At 39.2% G+C, this 23,525-nt stretch overlaps 1 protein-coding gene across 2 annotated transcripts in view; it reads left to right on the forward strand.

The window, feature by feature from the left end:
* The first annotated feature begins 3,760 nt into the window (after window positions 1-3,760).
* Window positions 3,761-23,525, forward strand: part of ZDHHC21 (zinc finger DHHC-type palmitoyltransferase 21) — a 35,361-nt gene continuing 15,596 nt past the window's right edge. Inside the window, exons 1-6 of one of the 2 annotated variants that reach the window (XM_069880057.1) lie at window positions 3,761-3,990; window positions 6,251-6,347; window positions 10,938-11,141; window positions 11,936-12,034; window positions 14,682-14,793; window positions 15,588-15,726. In XM_069880057.1, the coding sequence (XP_069736158.1) occupies window positions 10,988-11,141; window positions 11,936-12,034; window positions 14,682-14,793; window positions 15,588-15,726 (504 nt within the window). In that variant the 5' untranslated portion in view covers window positions 3,761-3,990; window positions 6,251-6,347; window positions 10,938-10,987. Of the gene's footprint in view, window positions 3,991-6,250; window positions 6,348-10,937; window positions 11,142-11,935; window positions 12,035-14,681; window positions 14,794-15,587; window positions 15,727-23,525 lie in introns of those variants that run through there. The other variant, XM_069880056.1, reaches the window with a different exon arrangement.

Consider the following 23,525-nt stretch of genomic DNA (forward strand, 5'->3'; position numbering starts at 1 on the left):
TTACTTTATGTAAAGTCCATATTATGCAGTATTGGTTAAAATTTCCCCTAGGTACATATCTTTCTTTCAGAATGGAATTCACCACAAAGGATCATTTTCTACCTATCAGGATTTGATATTCTGACAGAAGTGTTAGGTAGTTTCAATAGTCTGAGCCTTTGCAAGCTTAATCAGGAAGTCCAACACAATTGTCTGTTTTTCTTTCTGCGCTGTTCTTCCCCAAAAGAAATATTATAGAGCGGGAACTGCTGTGCTGATTACTGAGCTAGAACAGGCTACTGCCCTTGTTCCATAACCTCTGTTTACTGTGCACACCTACAAGTAGAAAACACTAAAACACAATCTGTCTGACAAGAGTACAGATCTAATGAATGGCCATTATCAGTATACCACTACATAAAAGGAAATAACTAGTATTTGACTAGACGACAACACTGTTTACCAATTCTTTTTTTCTACCAGAAACCTTCATTGATCATCCTATCCATCTTCATTTATCTTTCCTGCCCTTACCCCACCCTCCCCCCCAAATCCTTGCTTTCCTTTCCAATCCTTGATTGGGTTCTTCTTTTCCTTTTACTCTACAGTTATTCTTCAAATCAGTGGAATGTTTTTCACAAATAGTTTTTATATATAGGTAGAAAATCATATGTGAAATTTGTCATGGAATAGAGGTAGAGGCTGTTTTGAATTATAACAACCTTTCCAGTGAGCCTTTTCCCCATATTTGTAATAGTGTAATTAATTCTATTATTTTCAATGTTACCTGTTCCTAGGGACATAGGTAAGTTGTTCTTGTGGAAGCATTATCTTCTGGTTTACCTGGAATGTGCTTAATTCTCTTTCTAGGCGACCTCCGGTTCCTGCTAAGAATATGCATTTTCAGGCCACAGCAACTTCAGCTTGAAATGTTAAGAATTGCCCCATAGAACAGAAGACTGCAAACATTCTAAAATAAATCAAGATAAGGTCCAAAAGTCTTGATGAAAGCTTAAAATCCACCTAAACACTAAACTGACTTTTTGGATACTCTCTTTCCAGAGTAATGATGTTATTATTAAGTTTTAGGAAGAATGAAGGGTTTCCTGTTTTGGTGGCGATCACCGCATTACTCTTCATCCATTTCATCCATCATTGTGCAGGAAAAATCCCCAGGGCAAGAGTCCATCAATTTACAGTGGGAACCACGCCACTCAGACAGATGGGGATACTTTTAGGAAGTGAAGAGATCTTTTATGCGCATCAGCAATGGGTGCTCAAGGCACGATTCCCAGCTGGGAACACTGAAAACGCTGTCCCTGTCCGTTACAAGCTGTCTGTGACTCTTAGCCACTGCTAATCCCTTGCGAGCTAGAATTATGTTTTAAAAACAAAGATTGGCTTCTGCAGCCATGTAAGGGCCCTTTGTGAGCAAGAGGCACAGCACAGCAGGCGACCTGAGTGTCATGAAAATCTCAAGCTGGCTTGTGGTGACTGAGAAGGGAGACTAGGACATAAAATACTGAATTGCAAGAATAATTCTTTATTCATGTGTTGCGATGCCCCACTCAGACTGCAGCACAGTGAAAGCGATTTTATACATGGTTCTTAGACTTTTCAAGTGTTCAGATACAATACAATTTGACCACTCACTAGTTAACACATACACATCACTGTTTTGAAAGTGATGCCAACGTTCACCTGCTGCTTTTCTCATCTAGGTGTTCCTGGAGGTGGTCTTGCTACAGTTAATTATCCGTGATGCCAGATAATGGAAGGTCTCACAGAGACGTTGAAGGGACTGGGATGCTGGCATTATGTTGGTGGTCCAGGGGTATTCCTTCTTCTTTGTCTATGGTTTTAGGACGCTGAGAAATAACTTCTAAGTGGGAGCGGCCCTTCTTGCCGTGAGCTGGGGCCCTTCAGTTACACTGACTTAAACATAATCATGCAGTATATAAGTTAATATACGTCTCTCTTAATAAAGTGAATATGGGCACTGGAACAAGCTGCCCAGGGAGGTGGTTGAGTCACCTTCCCTGGAAGTGTTTAAGGGACGGGTGGATGAGGTGCTAAGGGGCATGGTTTAGTGATTGATAGGAATGGTCGGACTCGATGATCCGGTGGGTCTCTTCCAACCTGGTTATTCTATGATTCTATGATTCTATGATTTTATAGTACTAAGAAGCTTCGCACAATTTTGTGCTTTAAATACTAATTAGTGCAATAATTAAGGAGTAAGATTCTCCCAGCAGGAGCCTGGAGGTCAAGGCAGAGGCCTCGTCTATAGCGCATGTGTTTTGTGGGGTATTGCTACAGCTAATGGCTATAAATTGGAGAGGGGCAGATTTAGACTAGACACAAGGAGCTATTTCTTCACAACGAGGGTGGTGAGGCACTGGCACAGGTTGCCCAGGGAACTTGTGGATGCCCCACCCCTGAAGGTGTTCAAGGCCAGGTTGGATGGGGCCTTGGGCAGCCTGGTCTGGTGGGAGGTGTCCCTGCCCATGGCAGGAGGGTTGGAACTGGATGATCACAGAATCATAGAACAGTTTGGGTTGGAAGGGACCTCAAAGATCATCTAGTTCCAACCCTCCTGTGATCTCTAAGGCCTCTCCAAACAAATCCATTCTATGATTCTACAATTCTGGATGTCATCCAGAGAGACCTGGACAGGCTGGAGAAGTGGGCCTGTGAGAACCTCATGAGGTTCAACAAGGCCAGGTGCAAGGTCCTACAACTGCGTCTGAGCAATCCCCAATTTCAATACACGATGTGGGACAACGTGATTGCAGATGTGCAGAGAAGGACTTTGGGGTGCTGGTTGAGGAGAAGCTCAACGTGAGCCAGCAAAGTGCGCTCACAGCCCAGAGGGCCAACTGTATTCTGGGCTGCAGCAAAATAACCATGGCCAGCAAGTCAAGGGAGGTGATTCTGCTCCTCTGTTACTCTCTTGTGAGACCTCATCTGGAGTCCTGTGCCCAGTTCTGGAATCCTCAACATAATAACGATATGGAACTGTTGGAAAGGGTCCAGAGGAGGGCTACAAAGACGATCAGAGGGCTGTAGCACCTCCCATAGGAGGGCACGCTGAGAGTGATGAGGTTGTTCAGCCTGGAGAAGGCTCCAAGGAGACCTTACAGAGACCTTCCAGTACCTGAAAGGGGGCTACAAGAGAGCTGGGGAGGGACTATTCATAAAGGCTTGTGGTGATAGGATGAGGGGGAACAGGTATAAACTGCAGAGGGGCAGATTTAGACGGGACACCTTCACCATGAGGGTGGTAAGGCACTGGCCCAGGTTTCCCACGGAAGCCATGGCTACCCGATCCCGGTAGTGCTGCGGACCAGCTCTGAAGGCAGCTCCCGCTAACCCTCCCGACCGCGGCCCCAGGCTCCGCCTCGCCGCTCCTGGGCGGGGCCGCGGCCCTGAGGGCCGGCGGGTGGCGGGGAGGGGGCGCCTTCCCCAGCGCGCGTGCGCCGCGCGGGGGCCGGAAGCGGAAGCGGGAGTGCAAGTGGTCGCTGGGGTGTCGCGCGCGGGGCCGGCGGCGGGGCCCGCGCGTGGGGAGTGGGGGAGAGACCCCTCGCGAACCCCGAAATAAAAGCCGTAACTGTTGCCCTTCCCCACGAAGCTCCAGGACGCCGCTTATTTTCCCCACGTAGGGAGGGGGGGGTGCCCTGAGGCTGGGAGAGGCTGCGGACTCCGGGATAACGGCGCCCCTCGACGCTTCCTGGGTTCCCGCTTCCCGTTCCCCAGCTCCAGTAGATGGGGGTGTGTGTTTGTGTTAGGAAGTGTGCGTTCTCAGTGCCTTCAGAGTGAGGATCCGAACGGCGATGGCTCGAGTAACGCGTGTTGTCTGTCTGCAGGTGGCTGCGGGGTCAGCAGGAGCTGACAGTAGTTTTCCTGGGGTTTGTCACCAATGAGGATAATAACGTGGATAGATTTGAGGTCAAGCCACGTGCCGGTCGCAGCCCGTGTGGCCTCTTTCGTGAATGCTGTAGATGTTTACAGGTATGGCTTGCAAATTTCTATCCGTAAAAAAAAGAACTGGGTGGGAGCGCCTTACCTGCTTTAACCAGCCCGTCAACAGCCACCTCGCAACTGTGTAGCACCACAACCTGCTAGCAACCATCTGTTGTGTAAACACGTGCAATGCCAGGTATATGGGGTTTTGTCATGGCAAAAATATGCTGTTGTTTGGGCTGCTTTGTTTTTCAGATACTAGTTCTGTTAAATGGAAGAGCTGCCACAGGCTTAATGGTAATCCTATTCCAACGCTTGGTAACATCATGGAAATGACTTCTTTAAAATGTGGTTGAAAATAATTCCATTGTTTGGTTCAAGTCTGCTTCTTTTTTTTGGTAAAGTGCATTTGTAGTTTTATATCAGTAGTTTTTGGCAGTAAGTCTTAAGATTTCAGGAAACTTACATCTATAGTCGGCTGGATCCACAAATTGGCAGAGGCTGTTAATCGTTATGGCCTTGCCCTGGTTATCACAAATACTATAGCAATTGCATTTCTTATGTTTCTGTGCTCTGTTCCTTTTTCTGTCTGAATTGCGTGTAGTACAAGCTTTTTAGAAAGTTGCGGTTTTTTGTTATAGAAGTATGTTTTATAAAACATAGTATTGTTCAGTTTGCGTGGGGTCTTAAAATTATGTCTCACAGTGAATAGCAGTGTAATTATTGTTCTAAATTCTGGACTTGTTTAAGTATTTCTGACAGAAGATCTAGAAATCAGATTTCACAAGCTTTATTTTTCTTACTGAAGTAAAAGTCCAGAGCTAAAGAGAGGTAGGATGTACAAGACTTTGGTTTCCAGTTGCGCATCAGTGCAACAGCCATAGAAGTGCAAGGAGCAGGAGTCACCAGGTTGTTGTGGGTTGTAGGATAATAAATTGACTAATGCTTGTACTGCATTTATTTATGAAACAGAATTTTCTAAGTATATTTTGAGGCTGTCTTGATTCAAAATAATATACTCTTTTTTGAAGTCTGTGTTCAAGTGAGCCTACTAAAGCAATCTTTATTTCATGTTAACATTTGTGATTGGTGCAAAGCTTTGTCCTTTTTGGGAAGTGACTGCCTGCCTGCCTGAATCATTCAGTGGTCTCATTGGATGTGGATATAATGAACGAATAGATTATAATGAATGAATACTGAGTTTATAACATCATTAAATGCATAGAGCAGAACGAAAAGGGCTAGGACAGCATGCTGTCCAGCCATCCTGTAATAAAAGTATTTTTGGAAAGTCAGGAATAGTTCTTGATCCTGTAGGAAAGACTCAGGTGCATTTTGACAAATCTAAAGCTTTTCACAGCCACAGTTACCATTTGCTTTCAAATGTTTATGTGTTTGACATGTTTATTTACAAAAAATGCAGTAAATTAGGGGACAGGGAAAGAAAACCACAATACCTCTTGCATTAGTGTTGTGTACATTATTGTAAATTATTTTCTTGGAGGATTTTCAGGCAGTACATGTATGAATGCAGTGTATATATGGATCTAAGTAATTTGTTTGTTTGTTGTAAACCGGCTCATACTTTTTTGCTCTGTATCTTGGAGTTATTGGAAATGGTGCTTCCTAAAGAACAGAATTATTTCAGACCAGTCTTCCTTTTGACGTTGTATTTCAGAGTGTAAATACAGGTTTCCTAAAGTATGTTTATAAAGAGCAGACTATAAATTCACCTTGTCTGTGAGTTAAATTGGAATATAGTACTTTCTACATAATCATTGGAACATGCATGTGTTAGGTTTTCTCTGTTTTCCCCACCCATCCTTGCATATTTATATATGCTACATAAACCAGAAGGCAGAGGAGTAAAACCTCACTTTGCCGGAGGAAGTTGATATGTTAACATTATCCATGCAGTGTTGCTGACAAAATTGTAATGAAAAATATGAGACTTTGTTTATCATTATAATAGGAATGCAGGAAACAACTGTATCACAATATAAAGAAAATTAAATGCACTGGTAGTAGTTCAATTTATATAGACCTTTCTTTGAACACTCCCATCCTTTTATTTAAATCTGTATTGTAATTGTGGAATGGACTAAAGCTGAAATTGGAGAACACTTGTTTGAATTAGTTCAGGCATGAGAGGCAAAGCATCCAGATATCTCTGTGATAGCTAGAGAGGAAGCTCTGCTCGGTGAGGTGAGATATGAAGAACAGAATAAAATGTAATCTGTTATGGGCTGCCTTTCAAACCAGTGATGATGATTGTTGGAGTATCACAGGTTTTTTCTGTCTCTTTCAGAAAAGATACAGAAGGCAACGATGAAAAATCTTCCTTTCTTGAGAATGGAGCCTTTTTTTGTATAGTTCCAACTTGATTGGGGATCTTGCCATCAAAGGTACAGATTGTGAGGGAGGTGGTGTTTGATTTCATTTTGGGTTTTTTAGGTTGTTTTTTTTTCTTTATTATAAAAATGAATAATGTCATGCCATGAAAAGTTAGCCATTCAGTTACAATCATTTGGGATGTATTTCTATTATAGCCATTCTTCATAGTCTTTTCTCCGTGACTGTTTATTGCTTACCATTATACTTAGTGGGTTACTTGGAAACAAGTGTTTTGGTACTTACATCTCACTGTTTTGTTTGCTGACCTGTTATTTCCCCTTCTGGGGAAGCACTGTGAAGTCATGGAATCTCTGCTGCTGTGGTTAGATGGAAAACAGATGGATTCCTCAGTGGTCAGCAGTGGTTTTTTGGCCTCTGTGTTTCTGTCAGTCTGCATGATTTCTCCTTCCTAAATCCATGTTGACTACTCCCAATAACCTTCTTGTCCTTCCTATGTTTGGAAATAGTTTCCAGGGTGGGTTTCTCCACCCTCCCAGGAATCAGGGAGAGGTTAACAGGCTTGCAGTTGCCTGTTGGCAAAGACGACTTTACCCTGCATAGTGTTACGTGGATCCTGACCTCCTGTCCCTCCAGCCCCTTCAGTCCTTATCTTCAGAGAAGGTCCTATGGATGTGAAAGCTGGGTACTAGGTTTTGACGTAAATACTGCAACCACTTATTGACTTTCAGGACTTGTCTGCTCCTGAAGTCCTTCCCTTTCACCAGGAGGATGAAGGAGACACCATCTGGTCCCCAGGCCCTGGCCCTCATGCTCCAAGCCGTGTACTTATGCTTGGTAGGCTTCTGGTCACCACTGGCCATTTCCATGGTGCCTGTGTGGAGTAGCAGCTAAGCACAATAGTTTGAGGGCCAAACTACTACCGGCCTCAGTACAGCCTGCCCATAGTATTCAAGACCCAAGCCCCTGACAAGGAACAAACCTTGCCAGTTGACAGGCTGAGCCATCAGAAGTGCCTCTTGTCCCTGCAGCAGGGAGTTTCCCATCACTGTTCCTTACCCTTTCCAGCCTGCGTTGCCACAACCAGCTTGGAGGCTTCACTGCACAGAGCTCCCTGTCTTTGCTTGCTGCCAGGGCTCTGAACCTGCTCTGCAGACCAGAGCTGCAGGTACAGCAGGAACCCTCCTCCTGGTGCTGGAGCTTGTGAGCTGCAAGCTTCACCAGACTCAGCATCTCCATGCCCAGCTCTGCCTTAATCTTATCGGCACAGTGAGGGTTCCTGTTGCTGCAGGGTCTTGGAGGAGTCTGGTCCATCTCTTTTTCAGCATCCCCAATGTACAGTCTGATCACCTCCTTCCAAGCTTCTGTGCTTGATGAGACAGATCCTCCATCAGTGCACACTTAGAAGGGTCTAGAATGCTTTTTGGTTCTAAACCTGCTGGTTGGCAAAGCTGACTTACAACAGAAGCACGTTAAGAACTGGCAGATTCTGGAGGATAATACTATACATGGTTTTTATGTCTGGAAATGGTATGTATGTATGTAGTGTGTGTTGTATTCAGGGTACCTATACTATGGTGCATGCACTCTACATAAACTAAAACGAAAAAAGAGTAAATATAGACCTGAATAGTTTTTATGGTTATCATGAACATAAAAACAGTCTTAAGGACACAGTAGCTGTATTCAGCATACAGACTAGTTTTATAAAACAAATGTTAGCAAATTTGATGCCTTTTTAGGATAAAAGCACTTAAGACAGTGCTGTACTTGAATGGGAACACTGTTGCACTAGAAGACAGCAAATGGTAATTATAAATAGTGTATAGGATAAATATGGAAAAATGTCATCTTATGTAGGTCTGACTTTCGTGACAAAGGATGAGGACAAGGCTGAGGTACTTAATGACTTCTTTGCCTTAGTCTTTAATAGTAAGGAAAGTTATTCCCTGTGTGTACATCCCCAGCAGGTAGAGGAGCAGAACAAAGCTCCCATGATCCCAGAGGAGGCGGTTAGAGACTTGCTTGGCCAATTAGACACTCATAAGTCTATGGGGCTAGATGGGATCCACCCAAGAGTACTGAAGGAGCTGGCAGATGTGCTGGCCAAACCCCTTTCCATCATCTTCCAGCAGCTGTGGCTGACTGGGGAAGTTCCACTGGACTGGAGGCTGGCTGTTATGCCCATCTACAGGAAGGGCTGGAGGGAGGATCCAGGGAACAACAGGCCTGTCAGTCTGACCTCAGTGCCAGGGAAAGTCATGGAACAGGTGATCTTGAGTGCTATCATGAAGCACATGCAAGAGAATTGGATGATCAGGTCCAGTCAACACAGGTTCATGAAAGGTAGGTCTTGCCAAGCTAACCATGACCGCCTTTTATGACAAGGCAACCCACTTACTGGATGAGGGAAAGGCTGTAGATGTGGTCTTCCTGGACTTCAGTAAAGCCTTTGACACAGTTTCTCACAGCATTCTGCTTAGGAAACTGGCTTCCTCTGGCCTGGGCAGGCGTGCACTCTCCTGGGTGGAAAACTGCTTGGATGGCCAGGCCCAGAGGGTTGTGGTAAATGAAGGTATCTCCCGCTGGAGGTCGGTCACAAGTGGTGTCCCCAGGGCTCCGTGCTGGGTCTAGTCCTGTTTAATATCTTTATGAATGACCTGGATGAAGGCATTGAGTGCACCCTTAGTAAGTTTGCAGACGACACTAAGCTGACAGATAGTGTGGATCTGCTGGAGGGTAGGGAGACTCTGCAAAGGGATCTGAACAGGCTGGACCGCTGGGTTGAGACCAATGGCATGAGGTTTAACAAGGCCAAATGCCGGGTCCTGCACTTGAGGCACAACAACCCTGTGCAGTGCTACAGACTAGGAGAAGTCTGTCTAGAAAGCTGCCTGAAGGAGAGGGACCTGGGGGTGTTGCTTGACAGCGACTGAACATGAGCCAGCAGTGTGCCCAGGTGGCCAAGAAGGCCAATGGCATCTTGGCTTGTATCAGAAACGGCGTGACCAGCAGGTCCAGGAGGTTATTCTCCCTCTATACTTGGCACTGGTGAGACCGCACCCTGAATCCTGTGTTCAGTTCTGGGCCCCTCACCACAAGAAGGATGTTGAGGCTCTGGAGCAAGTGCAGAGAAGAGCAATGAAGCTGGTGAAGGGGCTGGAGAAGAAGTCTTACAAGGAGTGGCTAAAGGAACTGGTGTTGTTTAGCCTGGAGAAGAGGAGGCTGAGGGGAGGCCTTAATGCTGTCTACAAATACCTGAAAGGAGGTTGTGGAGAGGAGGGAACTGGCCTCTTTTCCCAAGTGGCAGGGGACAGGACAAGAGGGAATGGCCTCAGGCTCTGCCAGGGGAGGTTCAGGCTGGATATCAGAAAGAAATTTTTCACAGAAAGGGTCATTGGGCACTGGAACAGGCTTGCTAGGGAGGTGGTTGAGTCTCTATCCCTGGAGGTGTTTAAAAGACGGATAGACACGGTGCTCAGGGACATGGTGTAGTGATTGACAGGAATGGTTGGACTCGATGATCTAAGAGGTTTTTTCCAACCTGGCGATTCTATGATTTTGATGAAAGATCTAGAAGAAGAAGAAAACAAGACATGGTGGATAATATTAAGCAGAGAAATTATGAATGCAAGTGACGATAGGCAGACATGAAGCAAGAAAGCAAAACCGCTGGAAGCAGAAATGTCTAACTGATAAACAAGATGAAATTTCAGTGCAACAAGTAGAAGCTGGAAGGAAATACATGTGAAGTGAACAACTGCCCTGAAGCCTACAAGTCAGGGAAACTAATGGGTAGGAACGTGTGTCAGGTTTATGTGTATGTTGCAATACTGAACATAGCCTGAAATGTCTCAGTAGTAATCCTTTCCTTGAAGGTTCTGTTGTGTTTTTATGAAGATCAATTTATGAAGCTCTGAAGTTGATACTGTAGGACTTTGTGGGGTTTCTTCAGACTAAACAAAAAATTAACTCAATGCACTAAATTATCAGAATGGAAACCTTGATGTTTTAAGTATTGTTGCTAATGATCATTACTTCTTAATGATCTACATGAAAGATGTTAGAGTAACATCATTCCTTTCTCTGTTGGTTTGCTATAGTTGGCACGAAGAAGATTTTTTTAAGCAGGAAAAGATGACACATTCCTAGGGAAGCCTGCAAAAATTTTAGCGTACAAACTTTTAAAAAATAATCTTGAAATGTATTTGGGAAACCACAGTAGGGAGATGGGATGATTCCTTGTATCATGTAAATAATTTCCTGTATTTCTTGTTTGCTTTGCAAGCTTTTTGTTTTCATGAGAGTCTTCTTTTCTTTAATGTATATATGCTGCTGCCAGATATCCGACAGTACCTTGCTTTACTTATTAACAATTTTCTCAGGTACTTGTTCTACCTGCATCTTGATGATAAATGTTACTTTTCAATAAGATACAACTAGTTAAGGAAATAATAAAATATGTATGTTCCTGGTGTTTGAGCAGTGTCTGTGAAGCATCTCTTAAGTTTTCACTTAATTGCTTAAATCAGTAGCTGACAGGTTGTGGTTTTTTTACTATTTGAATGTATGTGAAGTCGTGTAGGTTGCATTATATTAGTTAACTTCCTTTTTTTTCTTTTCCTTTTTAATTATCTTTGTAGGATAATCTTTTCTTCCTGTGTTGTGGCAGATTGTAAACTGTTTGTGTTCAATGGGACGACGAATTCACTTTGTGGTTGACCCTCAGGGCTGGTGCTGCTTGGGTCTGATTATCTTTGTCTGGTTGTACAATACAATCTTCATTCCAAAAGTCATCCTTTTTCCACACTATGAAGAGGGACATATTTCAGTTGTGGCAATTTTGTGTAAGTCAATTTAACTTAGCCCTTTTTTTTCTATTAGTAAAAATAATGTCCTTGGGCAGTAATTAAAAACTGTGAGAAAGATCAGAAAGATGAAGGATAAGGTAAAGGATCAGAGTACTAGGATTCATCTTATGTTTTTCTGTTCTGAGAAATTGAGACACTTACTCATTTCAAAGGTAAAACTTGTTTGTGTGGAAACTGGAGAAAAGTGTTAATATGGCTTTCAGATCCTTTACCTAGAATTTGTGGACAGAGTTTCAGGCCAACAACTCTGTTTGTCAGAATGTGGGATGGTAGTGCTGATGGTTGGCAAACTTGAGTTTTGCTAGTTTTGCGATATATAGTATCCCTTGATATTTATATATAATCTTAAATATAAGTTATGCATGTAGGTTTTGCTGGGAAAGGGCTTAAGTTATAACTGGAACCAGCTTTATAGTGAAGATGGACCATTGGGAATGTCCTTTCACATAGAAGCTTTGAGGTGTAGTGTAATTGTAGATTGCTTATTTGATAAGACAGTGCAGGCACTTGTTGCATGCAGTAGTAAGGTTATAGTGGCATCCTGCTGATGCAGTCAAAGCAATGTTCACTGTTACCTTTTCCTCCCCATTTTTAAGACTGGGAAGTACTTACTATACAGTTTATGATACTATCAATAATATATCTGGAATTGAGTGAGAAGGCTGAGTATTTTCTAACTCGGTGCTGGAGCATCTGTATTTTCGATGAAGTATGTCGTAGGTAGTTTGTACAGCTGAAAAAGACCAACAAATGCTTATTTGTCTTTTCAGGTTATTACTTCTGCTCATTGTTTTGTATAGCTTCATTACTAAGAGCCTCAGTAGCTGATCCAGGAAAGCTACCTGAAAACCCAAAGATACCAATTACAGGTACATTAAATAGTTTCCATATAATTGAATAAAAGTGATTTTAATAATTAGGGATAGATTTGATTTTGTGATATTTGATGGAAACATGGGCTATCTCTGCTGAAACCTATATTGTTAATTTAATTAAAATTGATATGTCACTGTTTCTAACTCAAAATTTCTTTTTCAAAACGTGTGATCCATCAGAAGTTTAGTTATGTAGGAACTTCTGCTAAGATATCTTTCCATGGGAAGAATCTTTTTGCTTTCCAGGCCTTCAAAGATGTTGCGTATACTTCTAACTTTATGATATTTAATAGAAAGTATTTAGAGATGGTTAGTCATTATAGTTACACAGCTGTTTTTTCTGAGTAAATTTATAGGATGTTGAAAGTGGTGGTAGAAGGTACTCTTATGATGGATTTTACTTGTGCATTTTTTACACGTTTGCTATGACTTATTTTATATGGGCTATTAACCAAACAAATATGAACATTGTGTTGTTATAGAGTAGCAACTTAATGTGTTGAGAGTTTATTTCTGTCCTTCTGAATTTATCCCACAATTCCTACATGGTATCCGATACTCCAGAAATTGGGAAAGATAGGAAACCTTAATAATTTTCTACAGAGAAAGCCAGTATTTTATTATCTATTGGATGCTGTTAAAGTGCTTGTCTTATCCATAGAGCTTTTACATAGCCGCTTAGAGTGGAGTAGGATTATTAAATAGCATGAACTTTGCTCCATTATTTACTTTTTGAATGTAGAAAGCTTATCAAATTCAGTGCGGGGTGAGTATTTCAGTCTTGTCTTGCAATGTACTGGATGCCAGGAGTAACATTTTGCTCTCTATTCCTGATGCTAATAAGAATATAGGGTACATACCTTTGGAAACATGATCTGTTTGGCCTCAGCAGTGATGTTACAATGTGCACAAACTAGGCAGCCATATAGTAGGAAGGGATGTATCTCCCTGGGATTCAGATGTGAAACACTGATTGCAGAAGATCTCATGTCAGTGTTCTTTCTGTTCCTGATAACTAAGCCTTTGATCTAGTAAAAAAAGATGTCTAAGACTTGGGTTCTCAGAATACTTGCAGCAGAAGGAGAAATGTGGATTCTGCAGCATGAGCTGAAGAATGAAGACATTCAATACAGCTACATACAATTACATTTATGACTGAATGTTCATTTAACTCTAAAATACCAGGACCAGTACTAATTCCCTTCATGCATGAATATTTCTTTCTCTTTTAAGGGATCCCTTTGAATAGCTCTCCAGCCTCTTTCATTTCATGCTTATAGTTACTTCTGAAGATGGAACGTTTATTCACAACTGTGACAATGATATTGTGATTTGGTGTACACTATATCAGGGATATTGTACTTTCTAAAGTATCTCTTCAGTTCTCTGGTGTTCTCTGGGTAGACAGGAAGACGTATTTTTGCATGGTGTAAATTGTATTTAGAAATGAGGTTGGGGTGTTTCTGAACTCTGCTGGTAGCTACCCTATTAGGGAGTGACACCTTTGTGACACTGGATTTATGGGAACAGATTGTAAATCAGTTTCCATCTGGCATTATTACTAGTTTAATAATCTCTGATATTGGGCTTCTTTACTTCTAGTGTCCAAATGTTATCTTGCAGCAAGAAAGACAAGATTAGAGCTGCCAGCAGGTGGCTCAGAAGTGCTAAATTTAACTTAATTGTGTTTACATAGGAACAATCCTTTACTGAATGAAATTTCAGAATGTTGTACTGTAAAAATTAAGCTTTCCCCCTCCCAAGATTTAAGAAATTTCTCTGCATTGAAAAAGTTCTGTTTAGGCAGAAAAAAACTCAATCAAAGTGTTTTAAGATTCTTATTCATGCACCAGTTTTGCATAAATACAGAAAATACATGCTTTTTTGAATGGGAATATTACAATGTTGATATTGTTTGTTTCCCATGCTAAGGTGAATTTTAGGAATATATAATTTGAATTCTAGTTTTCAAAGGTTTCCCCTGATTTGCATGGTGGAATTTGAAATAAATAATAGCTAAGCTGAGCAGTAGTAGCACCCAGTAGTTTCAGTTACCCAGTGTCTCAAGAGAGCTTAAATCTCACATTGGGCATCCAAAAATAACGTATATTTTTGAATATAAGCTTATCATCTATCTGTTCTTTGGTTGCCTTATGTCTAAAATTGTGTGTTGCAAGATGCATGGCTTGAAGTTCTTTGCGATGGAAGATGCTCATGGAATTTTCATTGTGTATTTTGTTTTAGTTAGCTGGCTTTGACAAATTTGAGTAGCAGTATTTTCTCAGGAAGTTTTGGAATGGCAGGGAGATTGTACGATGGTTCTGTCTAGCAGATATGTTTTTTTGCATTAAATGAGTAAGAAAATAATTTAATTGTGACAGCTTTTGTGCTGTAATAATTGCTCCCTAAAAACATATAGGAGGAGAGAGGATTTTGGAGAAGAAAACATTCACAGACTGGCAGTAATATCTTCCAGTTTAATTAAGGTGACAGTGGGGAAGAAAGTTTCTTACGTGCTGCTAACCCTTCTCAGATCAAATTATGACTTTTTTTTCTCCTTGAATCATTAGCCCATTGGTTTATCATGAGTGTACTGTACCGAGTTTAAATTTCTCTAATTTGACTTTGCATTTGCGCCTAGAACGAGAATATTGGGAAGTATGTAACAAATGCAATATGATGAGACCAAAGCGTTCGCACCATTGCAGTCGTTGTGGACATTGTGTGAGGAGGATGGATCACCACTGTCCATGGTAAAACCAAGACATTTGTTCTAACAATCTACTGTTGATTTAGTGAATAATTTCAAAATTCATGGTCTTGACTGATTTGACATATTTCTTTCCTAATAGTGCCTAATTATTTAGGCATTTAGATCAGGGGAAGAACAGCTCTGAGACTTTCCTCAGTCTGCAAGTAAAACTGACAGCAAGAACTGTTGCAGTGTAGCATTTAGTCATTGTCAAATCATTATATGCCATATAGTTTTGGAAAATTCACGTTTTGTTTAAAGAATTGGAATTTTTACTCCTAAAATTGATCTCAACATAATTAAAATAAATTATTTTGATAATTTTTATAATATAATAATTTTAATAATTTAATTGTTTTTATTATTTTCATAATTTAATTAATTAATCACAAATTTATTTCATTTATTGCAATTCAGTTTCTGATGCGGGAAAAAATATTTTTAGGGGAAATTAAACCCTATTTATGTTTCCTGGATTGCAATTACTTGAATATTAGTTAAAATTGCAGGGCTATCCTTGCTATGTGAAGATAGAGAGAAATCTGTCTCCTGTTCTGAGCAGTGATCTCAGTAATGCAGCCTACACTTTTAAGTGGCATTGTAAGGAAACCACTTTTCACAGTAACTGCCATCTGTAACTTAAAGAGCATCACTTTGATTCAAAGTGGAGTGGTTAGTCAGTAGTTCTCATATTTGCTCCATAAATAATCATAAATTCTCTTATTTGCAATATCATAACTGCAGTGTTAAAGTTTTTTATATTTCCGTCTTTATATGTACTTTCTTCCTTTGCAGGATTAATAATTGTGTTGGTGAAGACAATCATTGGCTGTTTTTGCAGCTGTGTTTCTACTCTCAGATCCTTAGTTCCTATACGCTGGTACTTGATTTCTGCCATTACTACTACTTTTTGCCTCTGAAAAGAGAAAATGGGGTAAGAGTCTTCGTTATCTATGAAGTCAATAAATAGCTAGTACTGCAGTGTAATTTATTGTAGTATCTAGTTACTAAATGTTCCTGCTAGCTTGTTTGCTGACAGTAAAGAGTTCATCTAGAGTTACGTTATCAGGTGAACAAGCTGATTTATGGTAAGTAACAAAATATCATTCTGAAAGAGTAAGTGATTTCTATGTGTTAAAACCACAACATTAATTTTCTTAGAAATCTAGGAAAGGAGGACAGGACCAATTAGAAGTGATGAGGGAATACTGGGAAGAAGCAAGGTGACTACTTTAGGTATATTCAAATTCCTTCTGACTTTCTCCAAAGTAAATCTAGGCAGAGTATTTTTTTTTTCCTGTCCTAAGTTCCTATTTAAACATGATATTGCAAGAAAAAAGGGAGAAATGTTAGGTTTGTTTGACTTGGACTCTGCATCTTGTCATCAGCAAAATGCAACTGAACATAGAGAGAAATTTAACTTAAACATCAGATTAGAGGAAAATGTTATGGAATTTCTTTCATTATGGAATTGAAGTTGTAAAGTCACTGTGTCTGGTGCTCCTTTATGTCTACTACCTGTAATGTGCAGAGTATTTGAGAGGTTTGCTTGAAAGTTGCTGAATGCTTGCAAGTGCTAGAACAGCAAAGCTTGTATTCTTTATTTTGAAGACAACGTTATGAGATCTTACTCATAAAGAAACATAAAAATTTCTGCCCAAAATCTGAAGTGGGCTTTGTACTGGACTATAACAAAAACAAGTGCACTAAAGAGAAAAATCTAGAAAAAAAGTTTAAAACACATTCAGATTTAGATAACATTCTAGATGTCTTAAGACCACCCTAAAAACTGGCAGTACGCTCTGAATTTTACTTTTTTTTCCAAGTACTGAAGTGCTGCAGATTTTTTTTCATTCGATGTTGACATGACACTCTAGCATAACCTCTGCTGGTGACATCACACCCATCTTTCAAGGCTGCTGAAGACTAGCCTTTAGTTATGGGTAAGGCAAGTCCTGTTTTCCCTTTTGTTGAACAATTTAAGTGTGTTACGTTATTTTGAATCCTAAAGTTTATAAAAAGAGAATATTAAGCTTCCTGAAAAACCCTACTTCTGGAAAAGAATTGGGCATAGCCTTCCAGGCATCTTATTTGCTTCCATATCAATCTGCAGTAGATGTGATGTTCTGAAGAGAGCATATGTGACGATAATATGTCAAAAGAGAGCTGAAAATGTACGAAAACTGTACGCCTTGGATCATCCAGGACTGATAGAAGTGTTACATTCCACATGAAAGATACCAACTTTTTATAATATGGAATGTACCAAAATTTAGGATTTCTATTCTGAAGGAATTAAACTATTTCATTTTCAGCTATATGAGTATGTGCATTTAAATGGTGTAAGAGGCTCTAGAAATACAGAAGAGAAACATTTGCTGTCCGCTCCATGTGTTTTTCCATAGACACTGCCTTGTAAACTAAAACAAGCCTGTAAAATGCCTCTCTTAAAATGGAGTGCTCACATTTTTCATTTCGTTTCCGGTTTGTTGCAGATAGGCTTTTCCTCTTCACCTTGTTTTATGGGCTTTGTGAGATTTGAAGGAGCTATTTTGATTTATCATATCTGCGTTCAACCTAAAAGGAACATGAAATTGCAGTCTTTCTGTATTAGAGAAGAAATCTGTCTTCTAAATAAAACTTTTTAGGGATGTGTTACATTTTGAGTTTTTGGAAAGCTAATGTTTTTGAAAGGTAACTAAATGTAAATGCCTTTGCGTCTAGTTTTCAGTAGCTTTATAAATGTCTATGTGATTTATAAATTAGGATAACCTACTACATTTCTCGACGGAGTAATCTTACACTTTCTGTATTCTGAAGGCTTCCTGTGCACAGGGTTTGCAGGTTTCAAGGACAAATGCTTCTCGGTGACATTGATCAGAGTACTATATTAGTTATTCTAGTGCTTTAAGAAGGAGTGTTACTTTCCAAGGATAAAATTGGCATTGCTTCTTTAATACTGTAATGTCATGGTAGAATATTTCCTTGTTATTGTGGGAGTCCCCTGAATGCTTTAACTTACTTTAAGTAACGATGCTGTGTTTCTATAACAAGCCTAATTTCTGTTCTTTAGCCTTGTTTTTTAGAAACAGGATGGAAGAGAGGCAGATTATTGACTTGGAAATAATCAGTGCAAGAGAGGAAACAGGAACTCATGCTTATTTCAAACAGTTCAAAGCATCTACGCATGTAATAATAGTTAATAATAACACTTCAGAAAAAGTGATACCTATAATATTTTGTTATTGGTGATTTAACTGGGTTAATTTCAAGATTTTTGGAGAGAGAGGCCTGCTTTTAATATCTACATGTTAGAAGATCTGACAGGTTAGAAGGCAGAATAAATATTCAGTAATTATTTTAACTGATTTTAATGTAATCGCCTGAAGAGTGGATCAGGTTTCCATGTTTGGATGCCAGAATTTACAGAGTCATGGAAAAAAACGGAGCATATCATTCTGTTTAGTTTTGCTTTATCTGTAGGTTTTTTGGCTTCATTAATTTGCATATGTGGACACTTCAAAGTCAATATATCTGCCTGGGAGGTGACAACAGAGCCCCATTAAGGTGATGTTTTGAAGTGTTCCTAAGGATATAATGCTATATAACTTCATGCCACAGAATAATTTGTCATCATTATATAACTTTGGCATCAAATGAACAGGGCCAGTGAGAGGATTTGCTTCCACTTAGTTATGTTTTTAGGCAAGCATCTTGCAAGATTATTTTAATCTTTGTGTATGAATTAAAGCTGAGGTACTTTAGCATTCCAGAAATGATTGTAACTTCTACCTTTCATAGAAGTGCTATTCTATGTCAAAATTTTGCCTATAACCAAGAGCTTAGATTTTCTGAATTTACAGGGACTAATGTTTAGCGCAGATTCGAAAAACGGTATTTTTTTCTAAACAGCCATCTGGGATTAGCTTGCTTCCTGCTCATTAAAAATACTTGTGAAATTTTTGGTGGTGTGCCTTCATCTTAATTTTTATTCTTTGCACATAAAATAGTATGTAACACAGAAGCTGTAGAATTAAAATTATTTGAATGCTGTTGTGGAATAATCATTTTGTCACAGTACTGATTAATGCAGTATGAAAATATGGTCAGTGTATACTTGTTAGTATTTAATTCTGGATGAAAACTTGTTTTTTATTTTTAAGGAGTTAAATAAGAAAAATCCAAGGATTTTTAGTTAAGTACGCTACGGTAGAGATGCAGACTTTCAGCTTCTAGTCTTATAGCAGAAAATTGCTCCATGGTGTTCTTGGTTCTTGTAATTAATACACTTGCAGAAAGATGGATTGTGACTAATGCCTCTGCTTGTCCAGCAGGAGGAGTACAATTACTACTAGAAATTAAGGAAATGGTAATTATATTGTCTATATTAGACCCTAGCAGCAGAAAATTACATTATTTGAATAAAACAGCATATAAGTTCCTCTAGAACCTTTGGTGATTTTTCAGGGACTAAAACCAGAATATTCTTAATTTTCATCTTCCTTAAAAACCGTGAAGTGTTCAGTCTTTTGAATAGTGAGATGAGAATAAATACTAGTCTTCCTATAACTACATAATTACTCTGCATATGGCTGTGCTGGTAGTGTAATTTACCTAACCCATAAAAGGTTTTTAACCTTTTCTAAAATCATTTTAGCTGTTCTCAGCTCTATTGGTAGAGGGGGTAGGAAACATCATAGAGGAAGCATTGTGTCAGTTTCAGCCTGCTCTGTCTGGGATTCAGCTTTCCCAATTCCAAATAAAAGGTGTTGGGAAATATTCATTGGACTTTTGTGAGAAAATTATTAGCAGTAATATTTATTTCAATATTATGTATCAACCAATATTAGTTAAAATCTGGTGATATGTATCATCCAAAGTCCATTTATTTTAAAAAGAATCTAAAGGAAACCTTTACTGTTATGGTCATGAAATGACCTACAGGAGTGAGAGTTTCTAGAAAAATAAAAATACATGAAAATTTTCCATCTCAGTGTTCTGTAAAACCAACCCAACCACCTAATCCTGCTCTCCTCCTATAGATTTATAAGGACAATGTATGAATACTGAATTAAGTTTAGGAAGTATATAGAGAAAAGATGGGAGTGACTGAGAGGATAACATTTTGTTAAAACTTGATGGTTATGGTCATGAAATGACCTACAGGAGTGAGAGTTTCTAGAAAAATAAAAATACATGAAAATTTTCCATCTCAGTGTTCTGTAAAACCAACCCAACCACCTAATCCTGCTCTCCTCCTATAGATTTATAAGGACAATGTATGAATACTGAATTAAGTTTAGGAAGTATATAGAGAAAAGATGGGAGTGACTGAGAGGATAACATTTTGTTAAAACTTGACAGTATAATTTTTATGTAAAGTTTTTATGGCCTTTTCTTAAAATCTGTTCTAATCGGAAATTATTTCAGAATCATCACTTTGGATCGAACTCTATGTAGAAATGTACGTTTCAATCATTTTTGGAATCACAGTGCTATTCCCATATTCACTTTAAATCAAATCAGTCTCTTTGGAAAATCATTCATTTAGTAGGTTTGAAGTACTTCTGAATTAGAAAATGGTCTGTATAAACATCAGTTGTAATTAATAATAAATATTACTACAAAGGGCTTATTAGAATTCTAAGATTTTTCTCTCTTTTTAATTTGAGTGAAAATTGAGTGAATTTTCTCCCTTGTGCCTCTCCTTACTATTTCTTCTTGCAAAAGCTGCAATCTATATTTTTTGTTTACTTTTTTGAATCCAATAGCCTGGCTTTATTCTGTAATGTACTGTAGTTCTTTGATACCTGAGTTGATAGACTGACTTTGTCACCAGACCGGGACAGACATCTTGGCCATTTGCAACTAAGAACAAACAAGCAAGTTAGCATGTGTTACATCAGATGTCCATTCCCTAAGAAAAAGATGAATTATATCAGTGTGTTTCGTCAGTGTATTAATTTCTGTGTATATCTCATTTCAGTAAAAAAATCAAGATTGAATAAATTAATCTTAGGTTGTACATGAAGGCACTTTGCTTCCTTGGGAACAGATATAACACTTCTGTGTTGATCCTGCTGAATGGTATGTCGTCTGTACAGTATGCTGCTATTTAGGGAATACTGTTAACTCTTGAAAATAATAATGCAATATTGCAAATGTCAGGGATGCATTAAATGTTTCATGCTTTCTTTTTTATTGTTAGCAGGGTAAAAAGAAAGTTGAATTTGGAAGCAGTGATCATATAATTGATTATGAACTTGAGCTGGACCCATCGTTGTTTTTTACCTTTCTCCTGTAGGAGGGCATGAAGCTGTAATAGCTGTTTTTCCTAGTCAGTGGTAGCATTCAAGGTGGGGATCATTAATGCTTGCAAATGAAGACATGGCATGTGTTCCGCCATAGGGTTGAGGAGGTCCTTTATGAATCTGTCACAGAAACTGGCTTTCTGTGGAATGTTTCGGTGTTGCTTATTAAGTAAAGAGGGCAGATCTCATGGATTGTAATCCATACCTCAACATGATCCTGAAGACCTACACTTTGTTTCTTATTTTGTGACAGGTTTCTATTACACACACTTCTGTCAGTTGTTATGAATAGCTAAGAGTCCTTGCAGTTTGGCTGCATGGATGAAAGTAGTGGCTAAAGGGAACTCAGAAATCTTTAGAAAAGGCAACAATGAGGGACTAAGGAACATCTAAGTTGTGTGGGGAGTGCTGGGTAGAAAGACAATGGCAGCAACCCATGTGAACTCAAGTTTTGACTGCGATGTTGACAAGAAGGGAGAAAGGGGCTACCTGAAGGGCAGCTGTCACATTCTTAAAACTGTACATTTAACATCTCTGCCAAGGCCACAGATGTTGGCCTGGCCCAGTGTGGAAAAAAGCTGCTATGGAACAAAAAACCCTGTTGTGCTAATGAGAAGAGTTCATGCACTGGTGATATTAGCTTACATGTGCTTATGCTTTGTGACTCAGCCTGTGTAGTTCCTTCTCTTGGCACAGTTAGTGTGGTTGTGGAGGCTGGGGGTCAGGCTGCCTTAGTACTTACACTGTACAAAGACTGGCAAGTCCTAAGTGGCATTTGAACAAGAGGTTCTGTTCAAAATGCGTTGAATGTGGGATTGATTGATTACTAACTAGTCTTGGGGGTTGATTTACTATAGTGTTGATTCCTTTTCTTAGTCAGGCAAAATGTTTTTGTCAGTTCTGAGAAGGAATAATGCAAACTGGGTTGAGCTTTCATGTAAAGCTGCAACATCCTAAATTATCTATGTTTATCTGTCTCACATGTTTATATTTCAATGCAGATTTAGGGAAGTAGCTGTGTTACTGAGGTGTGATACCAAAAGTCTCCATTCCTGTTTATGCTTTGTTTTTGTGTAGAAAAATGCTGTTCTGTTTGTATAGATTGCTAGATGAGGGCCTCATATTGATTTCCAGGTCATCATTGCATTAGAGACTTCAGTTCCTCTAGAGTTGTGTAATGGCTGGAAAGAAATGTTCATGATATCGCCTGTTCTGACTAGTAATTCAGCAAGTTCCTGTCTTTAGTGGCAGATGCCTTCATCTTTTAGAGAGGGAGGGACAGGGAGAAGGAGGGAAGAAGAAACTTGGTCTTCAGTATGAAAGATGTTTACTTTTCTATACCTCTAATTTTAACATGGGTTAGAAGGTCCAAATGAAAAAGGCAACCTGGCTTTTCACTAGGATCTTCTGTTGTCTTGTGTTGGATGATGTCTTATTTTTGTGCTGAAGATAATGCTCAAGCGAAGGATCTCTTTGAATTAAGAGTGTTGAGGGCATGCTAAGGGCTGTGTTATAAACTTTTTTTCTAGTGGAGGAGTGTGATTCTAGAGCCAGACTCTGATTTTACTGCTGGCAGTCTTCTCTTACCTATTTTTCTGTCAAATTAAGTTTGAATATTTTAAAACATTTCTGATGTAGTAAAACAATGAAATCTATGAAGATATGAAGAGAAAATACCTTACAGCCAGTAGAAGTTGTGTCTTACCTTGCTTTTCTTTTTTTTTAACGCTTTGGTGGGCTTTCTTTTGGTTCAGAAAAGATTGTGGGTGTTTGCTCTTTGTTTTATCTGTTCAGCTAGTGATTTGCACTTGTTCATTAAATACTAACTTTCTTCATAGATTTAGTAGCCAGTATAAACCCTTTTCTTGGATTTATATTTTGAACTTGCATAGAAATAATTTATATCTAAAATCAGAGTTTTTAAAATACAATTTGCTTTAACTATTTTCTGTTTCATTAAAACCCAGTTTCTTGAATTTAAGCATTTCTCTTTCTTAAGTCCCTCTAGTTGAATGTAAAGGAGAGTTAAAAAGCAGTGTTGTAGGTTTATTTTTGGTTTCATTCAGTTCAGTTTTATATTCTGGTTGTAATTTAAAGTTTACTTGAAAGATTTTTATAGTTTCCTGCTGTGATCTGCTTTTACTAAGTGGGAAGATCAGATGTGTACATTCAAAAGGCAGCCTTTAGAACATAGTCTTGTAAGTAAAAGAATGAGTGTGTTGACTCATTATCAAACGGTAAGATGGGGTGTGAACTTGTGGTACTTCTGCAGTAGCTGCCATGTACAAATGTTTTCCTGTTATAAGAATAAAGTGTTTTATCCTTTGAAAAAGGTGTTGAAAACTCTATTGTATTTTTCATATTTTCTGCTAGATGAGAGCAGGCTTTCCAGAGCAGCTGATACAGTAAATTCATATCCTCC

The sequence above is a fragment of the Phaenicophaeus curvirostris genome, chromosome Z (assembly GCF_032191515.1).
Source record: "Phaenicophaeus curvirostris isolate KB17595 chromosome Z, BPBGC_Pcur_1.0, whole genome shotgun sequence".
NCBI classification, from domain to species: Eukaryota; Metazoa; Chordata; class Aves; order Cuculiformes; family Cuculidae; genus Phaenicophaeus; species Phaenicophaeus curvirostris.